Below are 18386 nucleotides of genomic sequence, written 5' to 3'. Positions count from 1 at the left end.
TGACAGGTGTGCAAAAAAAAAAAAACACTATTCATAAAGCACATTCAGTGAATATCAAGTATTGTCAGTGTGTTCCAGATTCCACCAAATGCTAGTAGGAATCTGCACTCTTGGATTCATATCAATGCACAGTGGAATTTCTATTGTTTGACTGCGTATACTTTTTAAAAATCTGCTCAATATTGAAGGGAGAAGCTGCTGTTGTGGTGGGAGGCTTTTCTTCAGCTGGCCCACCACGACTTTTATTTGCAGATTGTAGCTTAGAATAGTTTCATATAGTTGTGCTACTGATTAAATCTTGCAATCTCTTCTGTATCTCTTAATTATCACAGTTCATTTGGAGCTTGTTCGGGTTCAGGGCTCCTTCCAATCACTCTGTGATAAACTCAAGTAACCACATTGGAAAAAAGCAGATCGTTCTCATGTAAAAAACAGCAAATGTATGAAAAACTCTTTATTTGAGTATTCCTGTTTGCACTTGTAATCAGATATAAAAAGCATACAAACTAAATGCACGGTCTATTTGTGTGAGTATTCAGCTTAGAACAGCTTTTTACAGGTTCTTAGTAATTCAGGAGGATTCCATGTTGAGGATTTAATGGCTGCGTGACATGTTTCTAACAGTTACTGTATGGCATGTGGACAGTTTTTTTTTAAAATACAGCTCTGACATAGTGCTTCCTGTGGGCATGAAGTGGCCATAAACACATAAACACTCAGAAGCTAGTGGCTAGCACACCGACAGCTTTCCTGGTTTCAGCAGACTGTAGTACTGGGAAAACTGTACCTGCTCACCGTATTGAGTCAGTTCCAAGAGGTTAGTGAAATAGTAACAAAGCCGACAGGCAACGCTAATGATGACACTCAATTTAACTGTAAAATGTACTCGCTTCTGCAGCGCAAAGGTTTGTTTCACAAGCAAAAAATACAAAAAGGTGTTAACCAAGAAATGCTGTAAGATCTACTGGAAAAATCCTTTGTTACTCTGAGAAGACCTTGCTGGAGAGAACAGCAGTGGCGGGGCCACTTTCCAGTGATTATGTGATCTAAATCATCACTGTCACCCTATAACTGCACACACACACACACACACACACACACACACACACACACACACACCTAGCAGGGGTGAATCAGGGTCTGACAATCGGGGCTTGGCTTGTTTTCTCTCACAGTGTGATGGTCTTACACACACACACACACACACACACACACACACACACACACACACACACACACACACCATCATCATCATCATCATCATCATCATATGGCCACAGGAAGAGAGGAAGTGGTGCAGTACCCATTTAATCCCCCTCTGGCCTACTTCCTGCTCTATGCCATGCTGGGCCTGTTTGCAATTCCCTGCACCACCCACTTCCAGCAAGTGTGCGCATGAAAACACACACATGCACACACGCACACTTACATATTCACAAAGTGAGTGTGCGTCCCCCTTTATATGAAGAAGTGCATGAAGAATTTGTAAGATTTACGTACAAACCGTTCTTAAACATTGATTCAACCCTAAAACAATACTGGTCAATTCACTTGTAATTTTTAGCTGCGAATCTTTGTATTCTGCAAAAAACAGGAATGATGTTTATTAGTTTTTTTGTCATCGGATTATTTCATATATTCATGAAGTACATGGTATCTGGCACTTTAGTTGAGCTCAACGTCAAAGATTGTTCACGGTTGTTGTACATTAACGTCTAATTTCACTCACAAGTTTTGGGTCATGTAAAGCAATTAGAGGACTTTAGCTTTCCTTCTCCTTTAAGAGCCAGGTGTACTGTTATGCAGGAGGATTTCACTTGAATAGTTTTTTCACCCATCACAATAAATTAACAACTAGAATAACATTTTTTTACAGCACAATATTGGGAAAAATAACACCTGAAGCTATTGCATCAGCTAAGAGACACACAAAGACAAAGATGTATAATTGAAAATATTTCATCTTAACTTAAAATGTTCTTTCTACGTATGTAAATACGTTGAAATGGACTTTTTACTTATCGCATTTACCAATACACTCAAGATTCTCCTCGTACTACCTCCTATAGTCTCACATATTCTGCCCACCTCCTAATCACAGGCCCGCCCGCCCTCCCACCCACGTATCTCCAGCTCCCACCAGCTCTCCCTCCGTCTGCTGTCCAGCACCTTCTCGTCCTCCACTCCCTGCCATTAGGGCTAATTTGCCTGCTGCCAATGCTCTTGTCCTCGCCATCCGCAGAGCAGCGGCAGCAGTAGCAGCGGCAGCATTATGGATAAATGTTTTGTTACCATGGCACCAGGTACTGGTTGCCCTTGGCAGCTCCTGCGACTGGCTGGCCCGTGATTATTATGCCTTTCATAAGCCAGCAATTACAAAGAAAGCCTACATCTCGAAACCTACAAAATACATAATGGCCTACAATAACACATAATTGCTATAATTGTCGTTGTCATTACACCTCCATCAACCACTCACATCGAGACTCCTGGCTGTGCCTGCATGCGGGAGCCAACAAAGGCACACAAAAGGAGGAGTCCATCGACTGGAGACTAAATATGAGCGCCGTTATGAGCAGGACTGACTGTTCGCGGTGTCTTCCCCGAGTCACGTGACCCTCCTGCAATGAGTCGGTTTATTTGTCGCCGTTGTACCAGTCATTTGTGTCGGCTTTTCATTTCAGGAGGAGGAAAAAGAAAAAAAAAAACCTTGTAGTTACTTTCCATTGGCTCATTGCAGACCCGCTTATATATGAAAATTGTAAATATTGTCAGTAAATGAATGTGTCAGTTGATGGAAACCATGAAATATATGCAGTTTACCTTTCCCAGCTGTTCATTTCAGACTTAGACCTAATTGTCACTTTGAGATAAGATTTATCCTTTGTAATTGCAAAGTTGTTCTGAGAGCTTGACTTTACCCTGCAATTGAAAAATAAAGGAGTTATGTTGAAATCGCATCCATCCACATGACCAGCCAAAAAGGGATTGGATAGATAGATACGTATGAGAATGATCAGAAATGTACACAAGCAAAGGGTTTGACTATTACTTTTCATCACATGTATTATATTAATGACTGATAATGTTACAGAGAAATGCATAATCTCAGCGTTGATGGTCGTCACAAGCATAATCCAGCTCAGAGCCGCATGAGGGGATGCATCTGTGAAGCCATATTGGAGACTATGGTCATTTTCTCTGTTATTGATGTTCTCTTCCACCTGACTGTCTTTGTCTCAAAATGGATTGTCTTGCGAGCGTGTGCAGATTGATTTATTCCAGGCGATCAGCTCTGCCACTGTAATCTATAACCTTCGTGACGTACCATTTCCAAAAGAGAGCAGATGTGCGCACAGAAACAGGGTGGAATATGTGCAGTGGTCTATTTTAACCACCTGTTTGACAGAAAATCCAAGCTCCAAAAAAAAACAAGGTGTCAGGATGATGACCTTTGGTGACCTGCTGGTAGAAACCAGTCGTGATGACAGCGGATGAGAAACCATGTGAGTCAGAGCGGAGTGCAACACTCGTGTGTGATTTCTCTACTCATCTCTGTGAACAAAAGGTGAAATAAATGGGGTCCATTGAGCTTTCTGATGACTCAAAATTAGTCACCAAGCACAGCAGAGAGCGTGCAGCAGGACCGAGGTCATTAGGAAAGTGACCGTTCTGGGGACTGCTGGCCGGGCCAGCGGCACCACTCTATAGCCAAAGTAAGCAACGGTCCTCGGCAGGGTCAGTCAGATTTGTTGTCATTTATAAAACTACACAGCCATTTTCGCCCTTTTTTCCCCTCCCCTGTTTGTTAGCACAGACTGTAAGCACCCTCCAGCCCAGAAACCCTCTCTCAGTGAAAACCATGGCTTTTTCCATATGTTGATCAGAGGCGGAGTCTGATCTCCACTCAGCTGGTTGCTGCAGACGGAGCATTGTTCGGTGTGACGGCTGGTCGCAGTGCTGTAGCCGGAGTAGCCATTAGCCCCGCTGTTTCTTCTGCCACTTGTTGACTCCTCAGTCTTGAGTTCTCTGCCAGAAAGTGGAACCAAATGCTCGGATTGATCCAGTGTGACATAAATGTTCTGGTCTTGTAATACTGACTGGCATCTTATATAAGCCTTGCAATCCGACATAAACAGATGTTGCAGAGAAACAATGAATCCTTGTTAGTCCGATCATTTGTCCTTCTTTATAGTGATTTTGAAGTTATCCAAGTAGTAACGTCTAGGGAACTTGCTGCAGAACTGAATCCCTCACAATGCAGACTTCTCTTTCGGCCCATGGCAGATCAACTGAGATTACTTTGCAACACTTTTTAGCTGCATAAAGTAAATCAAAAATCAGAGGTTCCCCGAGGGGTCAGAAGATGGTTTTGTAATTTTGTTTCATCCCCCATAATCCTTTCAGCCGTTGCTGCGGCTGGTGTGTTAAGTATGGATGAGAACGGCACAATTACTTTTGACATCTGGGCTCAAATTTATTTACATGGCGCCAGATCGTAGCTCGTAATCTCAGCGTGCTTCACGCCGTGAGGTCAAAGACTTCCAATATTGTGTCAAAAATCACAACAGTTCAGTTGTCAAAGGAAAAATGAACAGTCACTGTTTTTAATAGCAGGAAAGCTCAGACACAATCAATTTAGTGCAATTGCAACTTACGTATGATACAACAATTTCATGCAATATGATGAATAACGTCAATATCCTTTCAGACAGAGCTGAAATTCTAACACAATCATCCATCTATCCTGAATAAAGAAAAGGTTTTGCTCCAAACACCACAATCAATCATCAGACCTTTAAAACTGGCCTTCATTAAATTGATTACATTATTGTATCATCGGTCTGAAGATCTCATGATCAACTTTTCTTTTCTGCCTGAAGAGGTGCCCTGCTCATGTTATTGGCCTCTGCAAAGGAAATCATGCCACCCTGTGGAAAACACCGCTCACTGCCGACGGTTCCATCCTGCAAAAACACTCGGCGGAGTCTCATGTCAAGACCACGTGACCAATAACGCCGCCCCGCTGGCGTTTATGGAGAAGTGTTGCAGATGTGTCTGCATGAGGATTACATCAGTGCGGATCTACAGTGCGGGGTGTCGAAGTCGGCAGGCTGGGGTTTATTGGCAGGGGAGATTTTTATGCCCTTTTTTTGATCAGACAGCAGGTCTAGACATAAATACTGTCAAAGTATTTCTACCGATGGAAAAATGTGAGCACAATTCAGCAACTGTGAATCTGAAGGAGGCGTCCATGGCTTTATGAAATCTGAAAGATACATTTATTATTTAATTCAGGAAACAATTGCAAAGTATTTTCTTACATTTTGAGAGTTTTGTTGTGTGTGTGTGTGTGTGTGTGTGTGTGTGTGTGTTCTTGTATTTCTATCCTTGTCGGGGCCAAATGTCCCCACAAGGATAGCAAAACGTGGAACGACGTGCCTTGTGGGGACCTTTTTTCGGTCCTAAGTAGGAGAAACAGTGTTTTCTTGACCATGTTGTTGTTACTGAAAAAAGTAAAAGTGCAAAAACATTTCTTTAGGGTTAGGCTTTGTTGTGGTGTGGGTTAGGGTTAGGGTAAGGGTCAGGGTTAGGGGCTAGACATGAATGGGAGTCAATGGACGGTCCCCACAAGGATAGAAATACAAGACTGAGCGTGTGTGTGTGTGTGTGTGTGTGGATATTTAGAACCAAAAATGTACATAGGAATTCATATTCCTTTGACTGTTGAGGGATGCAATGGATGGAGATTTTTATTAAAAATGATGATGGATGATGATGATGATGATGGACAGAAAGCATCATTTTTGTTTGTTGATATGAGTCCAAGTTATAGAATTTTTTATAGCTGATAAAGATGAAGGATAGTTGTCCAACAGAAACATAGCTTATCAACATATTCCCCGCTTTTAATATCAAATTGTATCAAAAAAGTTTTTTTTTTTCCAGTAAATTAGACAAAGTTTCAGCAGTTTAGTGTTCGCCTGTTTCACTGAAAAGTCTCACTCACATGTAGTTTGACGACAGAAAGGTTTCAAAATATGTGTCCTTCAGTTTCTTGTCACAGTGACTTAAAACCACTGACAAAGTGCATAAAGTCTGGAGAGTTGAAAAGAGTTCCACTGAAGTTCCTTTGAATGATCCGTGTGTTTTATGTTCAATGTCACAGTCAGAAGACCATTTCTGTCTCTTAAGAAAGAGCTGAGCACTCTTAAATGCTGCCTGATGCTTCAGATATTTCGACTAAACATTTCTTTAAACAGCAGAAAGCTACAAAAGTCTGTTCAGCACTGCAGAATACTTTGGTAAACATTATTCATCCATGCATGCGCAGAGTGCTCAGAGTATTTTAAATAGTAAAAAATCGTGGTCTCATCTCAGTTGTTGAGTGATGTGCTGCCGGTGTACGTAAACACATTTTCACATGGTGTGTACTGACTGTTTAGTTTACACCAGGAGAGTTTAACTCATTTCAGCTCAGGGGCCACATGCAGAACAGTTTCATCTTGAGTGGGCCGGACCTGGAAAAAATGGCTGTAATATCCTTTACATTTAATGAAAACCCAATTAGGTGTTTTTCGTAGATCTCAATCCGGTTAAACAAAACAAATTGTCGGGTAATTTTAACATCATTCTCTCGTGAAAGTCCCTTTAAGGCAGAGTCTCACAATGAGTAAGTCTCTAAAATGTTCCTGCTGTAGTTTGATGACTTTAAAGCTTTTTCCCTCCATCATTGTCTCCTGAACAAGTGCAAATACTTCATTTGGTACGACTCGCATTAGAGCAGCTCATAAGACAATACACAGTATTATTTCCATCGCCTTCGATGTCTTGATATTGTTTGGGGCTCAATCTGTTTTATTCTATCTAGTGGAAATTCTCGGAGAGTGATAACATAAAAATCTGGTGGCTGCATTGGCTGGCAATCTGAAAAAGTAATTTCAAACCTCAGTCATATTGTGTTACATTGCTCATTCTCACGCGCTGATAACAGGGTGCGAGTGTGTGTGTAATGATGTGCGTCGTGGAAGCCTGGTGGAGGAGATAATGCAGTGATGGATTTCTTTCATCTGGCCATTGTCAAACATTCTCACTCACTTTAGGTTGCTCAAATTATCACTCACACACTAACAGACAGACGCTCCCATATTTCTCCGTGTGTTTGTGTTTATGCATATATATTCGTTATGTGTCCGCACTGATTTGTGTTTTGGGGGGGGGATTCGCTGGCCTGCTATCGGTCGCTGGCCGTGCTTCATTCTCATGTTAACCTGCAGCCTCCATCTGCGGTGGCCTGATAAAGCTCCCTTTGCATGTTGAAAGGCCTCTTTGCTATTATTGTTCAGAGGTGGCAGGAACCTGAAAGTGACTTGTCAAATTGTCAACTACACCCTCCATTCCCACCTCCAGCTCCCACCCCACCCCCCCCCCCTCCCTTCCACAGTGTATATGATTTATGCCGTCTTTTATCAGCAGACATGCGACGGTTGGGAAATGTGTACAGTAGCCATGTCCAGTGCATGTGTGTCAAGATAATGTCCCGGTCGCATCCCGCGAAAGAAACCATCCTGGTTTTGGTAACGTGTCAAAGCACGAACCCCACGGAATCCCCCCCACTGGATCAGAAAAACTTCACACGACCCGAGCCCGTCTGCCGCTGCCTGGCATTTCCAGGCGGGATAAACCCCGTCTCAGGCGTTCCTTCAGATCTACAACCTGTAGCGGTCTATAGAGAGCTAATCCTGTTAGCCGACCCCGCCTCCTTAGATGATCAGGGGCTTTGATTATGACGATGACTGAAGGAAGAAGGTTGCAGATACGAGTGACCGAGTTGCTCCTTGATGGCTCCTTAACTAATCACAAAGTAGTGAATTTTCTCGGATAAGCGGGAAAAAGGTGTGAGGAGCACAGTTATCCACGTTTATGTCATCTCCATGGATGGATGGATGGAGCTCAATGTTTGCCATCTATATAAGTTTGGGATTTCATAATAGTGAGAAACCAGGTCCAGTTGGTTTATTATTCCAGGAACTGTTTTTTTTTTTTTTTTTTAATATCTCCTTCCGGGTTTGGAGATCCAGACTATGTGAGGCTGAATGAAGCGATGTGGCTTTCAGCAGTCTTCTGGAGTTCCTGTTTCTCATGTGCAGTAATAATAACCAGTCGTCCGACAGGTCCGCTGCTAGCAGGTAGTCTGGATGCTCTAAGCTCTGCTGATACTGATGCACTGTTTTGAAATCTGCAACAACTTTGGCATCATATCGACACATTTCTGCTTTAATTTCTGTCATAAATCTATATTGTGTCAATCTGTCCAGGGTGTAGCCTGCCATGTCCCACTGTAAGATGTGTGTTTTTGTTCCTCATCAGCGTTATTTCCCTCAAAATATAATTTTAATGAAGTACGAATATTTTTTTTTAATTTTTAGCTTTATTATTTTCAGTGAGAAATGTCTGAACTTTAGCAATGCAAATTAGCTATGAACTGTGCATAGGAGAAATCCAATCTTTTGAAGTTTGTGTAAGATAGACTCAATATGTGTGAATAAAAATGTTACTTTAGTATTAATAAATACTAAAGTAGTGACACAAAAGCTGTTGTTTTCAGTCACATGTCTTTGAAATTCACCTTTTTCTGAGGAGAACTATGTAAATGTCACGATATTTAAGTATATTTTATTACCTGGGAACTTGAAATGTTACAATTTCCCAATTATTTGGATTTAAGCTAGTAGAATGAGTAGCAGTTGTCTACAATAAGATCAATAAAATTTACTTTCTTTCCATAAAATTAACAAATTTATAAAATAATAATGAGCGTAGTTCTGTCTTCGTTCTGCAGTTGGACCATTTTTAAACATAATTTGTACTGTCCCTGCAGTGTCGTGATCATACTAAGTGACTCAGAAAGAGATCACGGTGTGAAAACGTTTCAGGTTTTTATGTTTGCTTTACCTCTGGACACAGCTGAGCGATTTCCCTCTCGGTAGAGGTTGAAGAAACAGTTCTCTGATGTGACGGTGAGGTGATGAAGCCGCTGGAGGGGCTCGGGATATTTATGCCCAGTCAGATCAAGTATGGCCGCTTCTAGCACGGAGTGGGAGGGGAGATGGATGATCGAGGGAGCGAGAGGACGATGAATGGAACAAAAACAGTAGGAACGGCGACGGCGGAAGAAAGGGAGAGGGGAGAAGAGGAAAAGACAATTTTCTATCCAGTCCCTGAGCACCTTAAGGGATGAGTTGATTTACTGTCAAATCTGCTGGTGGATTATCGATAATCTCAGCCAGGCCCCTCAATCTACCCACGCAGCCATCGCCGCACTCTCCAGCAGAGCTGGATGAGGAGCGAGAGCGGAGACATTAATATAAAAGAGAGTGAAATGGAGGAGAGGGTGTGTTTGTTTTGTGTATGCATGTATGTGCCCAAAATATAGACAGACAGAGGGTGTTTCTCTGCCCAGAGAATTAGAGGGGGGGAAAAAAAAAAAAAAGACCTTCAATTTTCCACTTGAGCAGATTTCAATTTACACACACATCCCCCTCGGTGACTCCATCCTCCCATTGTTATTGACAGCATTTAGACTGCTGTGATAAAAGATCGGTGGGTTTTTTTCTTTCTTTCTTTCTTTCATTCATTTGTTTTTCATTGGTGGGAGGACTCTCCCTCCGATAAGAAAGTGTGTCTGTTACAAACCGGCTTCATGGAAAGACAAACTGTGTTTCTGGCCGTAAATGCAGGGAGATCGGCAATTTGCGCTTTGAGGAATAATTAACTGGACAACATGAGAAAAGATGGAGGATCAGTCAATGCATGACTCTGTATTTTTATTCCCTTTTTGTACAAAATGCTTCTTATATTGATGCTGCATTTGTGTCATAGCATCAAGATTTCTAGTCTAATGTTGTTTCTTGATAAAGTGCATAAAAAAAATCAGAATGTAAATTATTGTAATTCGTACAAATAACTGTGTACAACTTCATACAAATAAATGATTACATCTTTAGTAACTCTTTGCTACTTTAATAGTCTTAAATGCAGTGTTTAGTTTGCTGATAGAGAACTGACCATGTTGGTAACTGAGGTTCTTACTGGAGCCCCAAATTGTCAGGAAAAAGCTCAGTTTTCAGTTAAACTATGGTGGATTTGGGATTTGAATATGTCGATTTTCGATTTTGGACGTCATGGTTTCAAACAAAGTGATTAATTTGACGAAGAGCAGTTGGATCTTTGACTTATTTGATGCAAACCGTGTGAAAGAAGTAAAACGTTTCCAAATGCACACAAAGTAAACACTAAAGGAAAAATCACTTTCAAAGACGCAGCGCAAACATTCACTCAGTAAATCATGATGGACGTGGGAGGTTAATGGGAGGAAGTGACTCCTGGACCTCTACTTGTAGAGGAGGAAGTGGGCGGAGCTACCAAATTAGGTCACATCCCCCCACCTGAGGTCGAAATCTAGCAGTTTCTAAGCATCCTGCATCGGTTTAAAACAAATATTGCTCAGTCAGACTGTTTTGGTTCATCACAAACCAAAAAGAGTATTTTCACTCTCGATCCAGCTGTCTTGCAGAACTTTAACTGCTTCCAGTATCTTTTTATTTTGATCATTATATTGATTTGTCCAGATGTCATGGATTGAAATACTGGTCAGGCCTTTCTGGCTTGAGTTTGCATGTTTGCTATGTGTGTCTGTTTCCTCCAGTTTCCTCCCACACTCCAAAAACATGCATGTGAGGATTATTGGCGACGCTGAATAGACTCGGAATGTGAGTGTGTGGAGGAATGGAAGGTGTCCTGATACACTTTAAAGAAATACAGTTCAGTCCAACTCAGGATTCATCTGACATGCACATTTTAAATGAATGCAGATGAGTGTGACTCGCCCTGACCCTCCCTCTCCGCTCATTGTTGTCTGGGAGAATCTCCAGCACGCCGCGGCCACCTCCCAGTGGGTGTAGAGGATGAGTGCGCTGACGGACCGAACGGTACCCCCCCCTCCTGGCGCCGTCACAATGATCCCGCGGCTAATTCTGGGACGGAGTGGGAGAATGAAAAGCGAGGCTGCTGCATTTAATTCAAACCGCCGCCGAAATAATTGCGCAAATTGCTGGTTCATGATACTAAATTATTTACTTTATTCAAACTGTCTTGTTTTCATGCCGTTATTAACCGCATCACATCAGACTCTAATGATGTCTTAAAAAATGGTTCTTGTCAAGTGTTAATCATTGGATTTAAGACCTGCGAGTTTAAATTTGTCCTGATGGGTGAACCATATGTTCATTATTCCTTTGTGACTGTGATTAGTCTGTCCATCATCATACAGCAATTTTCAGTCTGAATAGACAGGCTTGTAAATTAATGAGAGCCTGAATAAAATTCCCTCCCCACAGAAGTGCATTCATCTGGAAAACGCTGATAACATTCTTGTTATTTTAAGGTCTTTCCTGGTTTGATGACATAATTTTAATTGTTGTAACTTAACTGAACTGTGTCACACTTTTTTTTTTTCCCACGATGGGGAGTCATTGTTGACGAAGCCAAGACGGAAGAATGACGACTCTTCTTTTCAACCAATCGCAGGTGGTGTATAAAAACAATGACATCCGCCTGGAGCTGTCCCGCCTGGCTCGGATCGTGGACCCCAAGATGAAGATCCAAGGCGAGGTGTCTTACAAGTGCGAGAACGTGGCCACCCTGGACCCCATCTCGTTTGAGACCCCAGAGGCGTACATCAGCCTCCCCAAGTGGAACACCAAGCGGATGGGCTCCATCTCGTTCGACTTCCGCACGACCGAGCCCAACGGCCTCATCCTCTTCACCCACGGCAAACCCCAGGAGCGCAAGGACGCCGCTCGCAGCCAGAAGAACACCAAGGTGGGTTCATGATGCCTGCAGCGTCTCAGTTCCGGAAGAACATCAGCTGATATCAGTCCAAGGAAGCATGTTTGGGAGAAAACATCTTGAATGACTTGCATAAAATACTTGCAGACATAATCTGGTTTGAAGGACTGAGAATTACTGATTACTCATTTTGCCGTTTTGATTTCTTAGGGGATCCACAACATTTTTTTGTCCAGTTTCTCATTTACACAATGCAAAATTTCTAGATCACGCTCTGTTAAATCCATTAATGCTAGTTTTCCCCATTTCAAATGTAACAAAGCCAAGAATGCATTAAGTTACCAGTATAGTGGAAGTTATTTGGCAACAGTCAAATAAGTTAATTTTTAAAAGAGTAGGAATAAAAAAAAAAAAAAAGATTTAAAATTAACAACTACAACCAGTATAGTTAAAAATGCTTATTTAGGACTGCATTTTTTGCAAATACCATCCTTTGTTTGGGCAAATTTTGGGCAGTTTCCTTTTGGAATAAAGGTGTAGTGAGTGGGAGCGTCATCATCCTCATTAACTCAAGACACTTTCTTTCAGTTATGTTTCTCAAAATTGTTTTATTTTACTGTTTTATTATTTTATTATCTTGTTATGATGTCAGTCATTGGCTCTGTTACATTCAAAATGACTTAAATCATTACATTACTGACCCACTATCAGTTGCTACATGCAGTTACACTGATTTATGTGTCTAGATTATTTTGAGTAAAAGTAAAAGATCATGGCTCTTGGATATTTTTGGATTTTTGACCCAAACTATCTCAGCTTATTCTGCGCTGATTGCTGCTCTCAGTAATCAGTTATAGCTCATCTTGGGATTCCTCCAGGGTTTTGGTTTCTTCATGGTTTTACTCCCCAAAAGAAAACTAGGATTTTGTCCAGTATTTCCCCCTAAATTTAATAGAGTTTTGCATTTAATGAGCCTCCATCAAGTCATTTATTTTTCCCTAAAAAGGAGAACATATTGAAGAAGTGCAGTGATCTGCGCGGTCTCGTTCCAGGTGGATTTCTTCGCCGTGGAGCTGCTGGACGGCAGTCTCTACCTGCTGCTGGACATGGGTTCAGGCACGATCAAAGTGAAAGCCACACAGTCGAAGGTGAACGATGGAGCCTGGTATCACGTGGACATCCAGAGAGACGGACGCTCGGGTCAGTTTCCATCACGCTTTTATGTCTAATTTTGTCTTTTGTCTGTTGAAGGAGAGGACTTGCTAAACTAAGATTAAACCTTATTTTTTGACGCTTGCCTTCCTGACCGGACGCCTCCACAGGCACCATCTCCGTAAACAGCAGACGGACTCCGTTCACGGCCAGCGGCGAGAGCGAGATCCTGGACCTGGAGGGTGACATGTACCTGGGGGGGCTTCCAAACGACCGCACCAACCTCATCCTGCCCACCGAGCTCTGGACGGCCATGCTCAACTACGGCTACGTGGGCTGCATCCGCGACCTTTTCATCGACGGCCGAAGCAAAGACATCCGGCAGATCGCCGAGGCGCAGAACGGCGCCGGGATCAAGCCCTCGTGCAATAAACAGCCGGGCAAGCAGTGCGAGAGCTACCCATGCAAGAACCGGGGCGTCTGCAAGGAGGGCTGGAATCGATTCATCTGCGACTGCACGGGCACGGGCTACTGGTCACGCACCTGCGAGAGGGGTAAGCGGGCAAAGGCCTCACAGAAGACATGCAACCTCCTGACCCTCGCTCCGCGGCGAAGGGGAACCTCCAGGTCGTGGGCTGACTGTTGTAGTGACACACATAAACAGGTTATCTACCTCTGGTGAAGTTATTTAGTGTGCCTGGATGAACCGATGCCTGCTTTTCCAAAGAGGGTTTATCGTTGTGGGGTCAAGCAGTGTGAGAATGAAATAAAAACTGTTTTTAAATGCAGATTAGTTCCTAAAATTAAGTAGAGGAAAACTTCTGTTTGTGTTACCGTGTTTGCTTATTCTCAGTGGGTTTGGGTTTGGTTAATATGATGTATAAAAAACTAGATCCGGCTCAGAGAAATATCCTGCTTTAGCCAGACGCAAAACCATCCATTGTGTCACATTACTTATTTCTAAATGTTGACCTTCCTCTCTTTTTTACTCAAAACTCAAACACTTTCATGACCGATCCGTCCGCCCCATCCATTTCTTTTAGCATATACGCCACCAAGACCAAGACCAGAGTATTCTGGAATTTCCCAGTTTGGGATTAATAAAGTAACTCTCTACTCTTTTCCGATTATTATCCGAATTATTTCAACACTTCTTTTAATGATTTAAATGTTATTGTCTTTGTCATAATGTATCAACTGATAAAAAAAAAGGAAAACGTTAAATCCCCCTTGGCTTTACAGTTCAGTCAAATGTAGCTCATGAGGAAATAGTTCCAAACTTGTTAGCAAGTGGTAAAAAGTGTTTCCTGTGCGATTTATAACTCAGAATATAAGAGCCTGCTCTTCTTTGCAGCGTTAGACTGTTTGGTGTGAAGGGGCGGAGCTCCAAAGTGCTCTGAGAGCGAGGCAGTGAAAGTCTCCGAGCCTTTCAAGAAAGGTTATGTCTCCAAATCATTCAGACTAAACTCTTACATGAGGTATATCATTAGCCAGTTCTTTGGATTTAGAGGAGATCATAACGTCCAAGAAACCATGTCATTTATTGGAGTATCTCCAGGTAGCAGCTATATAGTTAATTCAGTCGATCATTCATTAAATATCTTTTTTTATGATGTCTATTAATGTATTGTAGTAAAGACAAGCTGAGATTCAATATTAGGGCACTGACGGTGGATTAATACATTCAGAGTAAAGGCCATAAGCGTGTATGCCACGGGCAGTCGGACGATTGCATTGTATTGATATTGTGAGTGTAGATTGAGGAGACACGGTGGTTTTTGTGCCTACATTTGCCCGCCGTGTGCCAGTCATACTGCCTCCCCCCCGACCACTCTCATCACGGCGTCCCGACAGTTTCATAAAGACTGATTAGAGTTGAAAACTAATTTCCACATCCCTAACCCTCACAAATTGCTTCCACTGCTTTTAGCATATCAAATAACAGCTTTCTGATCATATCTCTCCATCTTATAGTAGCTTTTTTTTTCTCCTCCTCGGTCTTCATCTAGCGGGCACTGCGTAATAATTCCCCCCCGAGTCTCATTTTTTACTTTTGAAAGGGAAAGTTGTGGGCCATCAAAGGGTTAATCTGATATGGGGTGTACATTTCACCTTGAATTATTTTGCCCCATTGAAATATTTAAATGTAATCATTCTGGGACTTAGACAGTCAAGATTTTGTAATATATTTTTTCATTAATGTCATTTCCTTTTGTGTATTTAGATGTGTGATTGCGTCTGATTTTCCTGTGGGTAATCTTTTAATATAATGATCATATTACTGTTAATTAATATCCATTTTACACCATTATATTAATCACCAGTGTTACAGAGCGCCGCTTGATGCTGTGATTGGAAGGCAGTAATGACACAGCGTCTCTGTGTATTCACACCAGCAGTGTGGTACACATTCTGTGGGTCCTTACGTGTTTTTTAAGATTTCTGGGACAAAAAGAAGTCCAGTCAGTGATGGAGAAACACATTTAAGAAAAGTTCCTGACAGAGATATAGTGATTCTGCCTGAGAGGAGCCTCCGCCTGACTCCTGACAGTTTAGAATCCGAACAAGCAGCAGCAGCAAATATGACATGAAAAAAAAACAAAACAGACCAGCATTGTTTACTTTTTGGCAACAACTCTGAGGAGCAGGGACTCCTTATAGCCACAAACACTTCACATACTGTACCTTTAAGGAGCCGTTCCAGGGAATGAATGCTTATCAGCGTAATATGATGAAATGATAAAAACACTGCAGACATGACAGTGTGTGTGTGTGTGTGTGTGTGTGTGTGTGTGTGTGTGTGTGTGTGTGTGTTTGAGTTTGAGATATGGCAGCCATTATATCTTGGCACCGTTCTGCTGTTTACCCAGTGGGTGTTTACTGCTCTGCATAGTGTTATCTGCCATTTGTCTTTGGCTCTGACTCCCACCAATTTGTCCAGCAGAATAAAATGCCATCGCACTAAGACATAACTAGTCCAGTAATGGAGTTGAGGATATATCGTGGCTCAATAGAAGTATATCACACCTCAGTCTGTCAGCGTGAGCCTGACCTTCTGCTGGTCTAAATACAACTGATTTATAAATACCAATAAAGGAGCAAACTAATTTTAAATAATCACATGCAGATGCACCATTTATTATCATAGTACGCCATGAAATTGCAATGTGGTAAAGCCACTTTTATGCCTTACTATATACAGGTACTCTACTTTTTCCAGTTAGTGCAGCTTTTCCAGACAAACCAAAGACATGCTGATAGTTTGATCACACGAGTCTTCATCCTGGACCCTTTTCTGATCCTTCTTCAGTCACAATAAACTTTACTGCATTCTGCATTAAATAAGCAGCAAAGATAATGATAATGATAAAAATCTTTATTTCAAACATGTAAGAAATGAAAAAAGTCAAGGGAAAAAGAAAAAAACATCCAAATAAGTGAACAATATAGAAGAGACAACACAGTCTAATCTGTCCTCAATATGTGTCAGCTTGGTTTGAAAGAGAGGAGGAAGAAGTGAAAACTTATTTAACCTGACCTTATTTGCATCTTTGTCAGTATCTTCATTTTTTTAAGCCAAACACTACATTTTTCTAATTTAATATCGGTGCATTAATCCACCCAAAAATCAACTGTTATGATCTTCAGCAACAGTTAAAGCAAATTCATCACTCACTGCAACACCATGGGGTGACGCATAAACTTTCCAAGGTGGTGCAGACATTGAGTTTTTAACTGGAGCTTTCCACTTTGATCAAAACACTTTCTCTCTTTCACAAAACATTTATGTACATATATATGTGTGTGTGTGTGTGTGTGTGTGTGTATGTATATGTATGTATATGTATGTATATGTACATATGTACATATATATATTATACATATTACCTGGTAACAGGTTATTCTTTACAGATTAAGGTTAAGAGATACATGCTCTTTCTGCACTGAAAGAGCACATGATGTTTGTTATTTTACAAATATCATACCATCATACCATAAATATCAGGCTGTTTTTTTTTCAAATGTGATTTTGACATGTCTTTCAAGGTCAGCGGGCTTCAAGTGTATCAATCCTTTGGGCACACTCTGCAGAGACCGCTCCCCGCGCAGGTCATTACGCACGCGCAGACGCAGCGACGCCCAGGAAATATGACATGTCAGAGTTAATCTGACAGCTCAGCTCGGCGCAGTAATGAGAATTTAAATTGTGTTTATTACACCGCGCCTGTAATCTGACACCTTGTCAATTAGACATCAGTGCCGAGCGTCCCTCCGACCAAACACGCCTGTTTATTTCATGTGCACTCGAGCACGGGCTTGGACACATGTACCGTGTGTGTGAGGCGTGTGTGGACACTTTGAAATCTTATGGGAGCGACACACTGCGCGTTCGTTTAATCTTTCCTGAAACAACCCAGGTTTTTATGCGGCGGGGACAAACATAATTTACTGGAGTGCTTTTCTATGTGCGCAACAGTGCTGCAGAATGAAGTCACCTTGCGGCACACTATTAACTTCCACTGACGTTACTACAGAAGTATGAGATTATGCTGAACAGAACAATACTGATCCCAAAGAGTCTGAGATTTGAGAAGCTACAGAGAGAGAAAAAAAAAATCTGAAAGCCCTCTTGTGAGATCAAAAAGAGGACAAAATGATGATATAATCCACAAAGAATATCCATCCAGCATTCATATTAATCTTTTTTTTTTATATATATCTTGACTTGTAGTTTATTGTGTTCCCATCTGTTAATTCATGTTAGGATTCTTTACTAATAAAAAGCTTTAACTTATAAAGTTAAGTTGGAAAATTTAAATTGGATGATTTTTTTCTCTGTTCTCTGCCACAGTGAAGAAAAGACTCACTTTAAAGGCACAGATAATTTCCCATTTTGTCCATCTTTTTGCCTCTTATCTCCACTTCCTGTTTTACCTGTGGAATTTCTCAGCAGACCGCTGGACTGTGGCGCCACCCTGTGGCCAGTCGGCGGACCTGCAGCTGTCTGCTCAGGCGCTTGAACCGAACGAAGGACGTTTGGAGGACACATAATGCCTCAGCATATTATTGGATCATTTATCATATTAAGTTGCGGTGACAGGACAAATAATCACCTCTGAGTGATGCCGGCAGAATGCGAGGAAGCAGCAGCCAGCTCCGGACGAGCGCTACATCCCCAGAAATCTGCCCCGGTCACCTGCCCTTGAGATTTCTCAGCTTTGTGATCGGACGGTTTGATCCTCAAATATTCTCGTTCTGATTGCAGGTGGTGTGAACATTAGACGTCACGCCGACGGCGTTGAACGTGCCCAGATGTGCCAGTGACAGTGAGCGGAAGCCAAACTTGAAGTACAGAGAAGTGTGTCAGTGTCAAATGAGGACCC

General features: G+C 41.8%; 1 protein-coding gene across 8 annotated transcripts in view; it reads left to right on the top strand.

The window, feature by feature from the left end:
* Positions 1-18386, top strand: part of nrxn3a (neurexin 3a) — a 143719-nt gene that overhangs the window by 71824 nt on the left and 53509 nt on the right. For all 8 annotated transcript variants that reach the window (XM_030117643.1, XM_030117642.1, XM_030117640.1 and 5 more), the window contains exons 7-9: positions 11590-11883; positions 12903-13050; positions 13173-13556. In XM_030117643.1, the coding sequence (XP_029973503.1) occupies positions 11590-11883; positions 12903-13050; positions 13173-13556 (826 nt within the window). The remainder of the gene's footprint in view (positions 1-11589; positions 11884-12902; positions 13051-13172; positions 13557-18386) is intronic.

Source organism: Salarias fasciatus, chromosome 19 (genome assembly GCF_902148845.1).
Source record: "Salarias fasciatus chromosome 19, fSalaFa1.1, whole genome shotgun sequence".
In the NCBI taxonomy this organism is placed as follows: domain Eukaryota; kingdom Metazoa; phylum Chordata; class Actinopteri; order Blenniiformes; family Blenniidae; genus Salarias; species Salarias fasciatus.
This window is presented reverse-complemented; position numbering and strand designations above follow the sequence as displayed.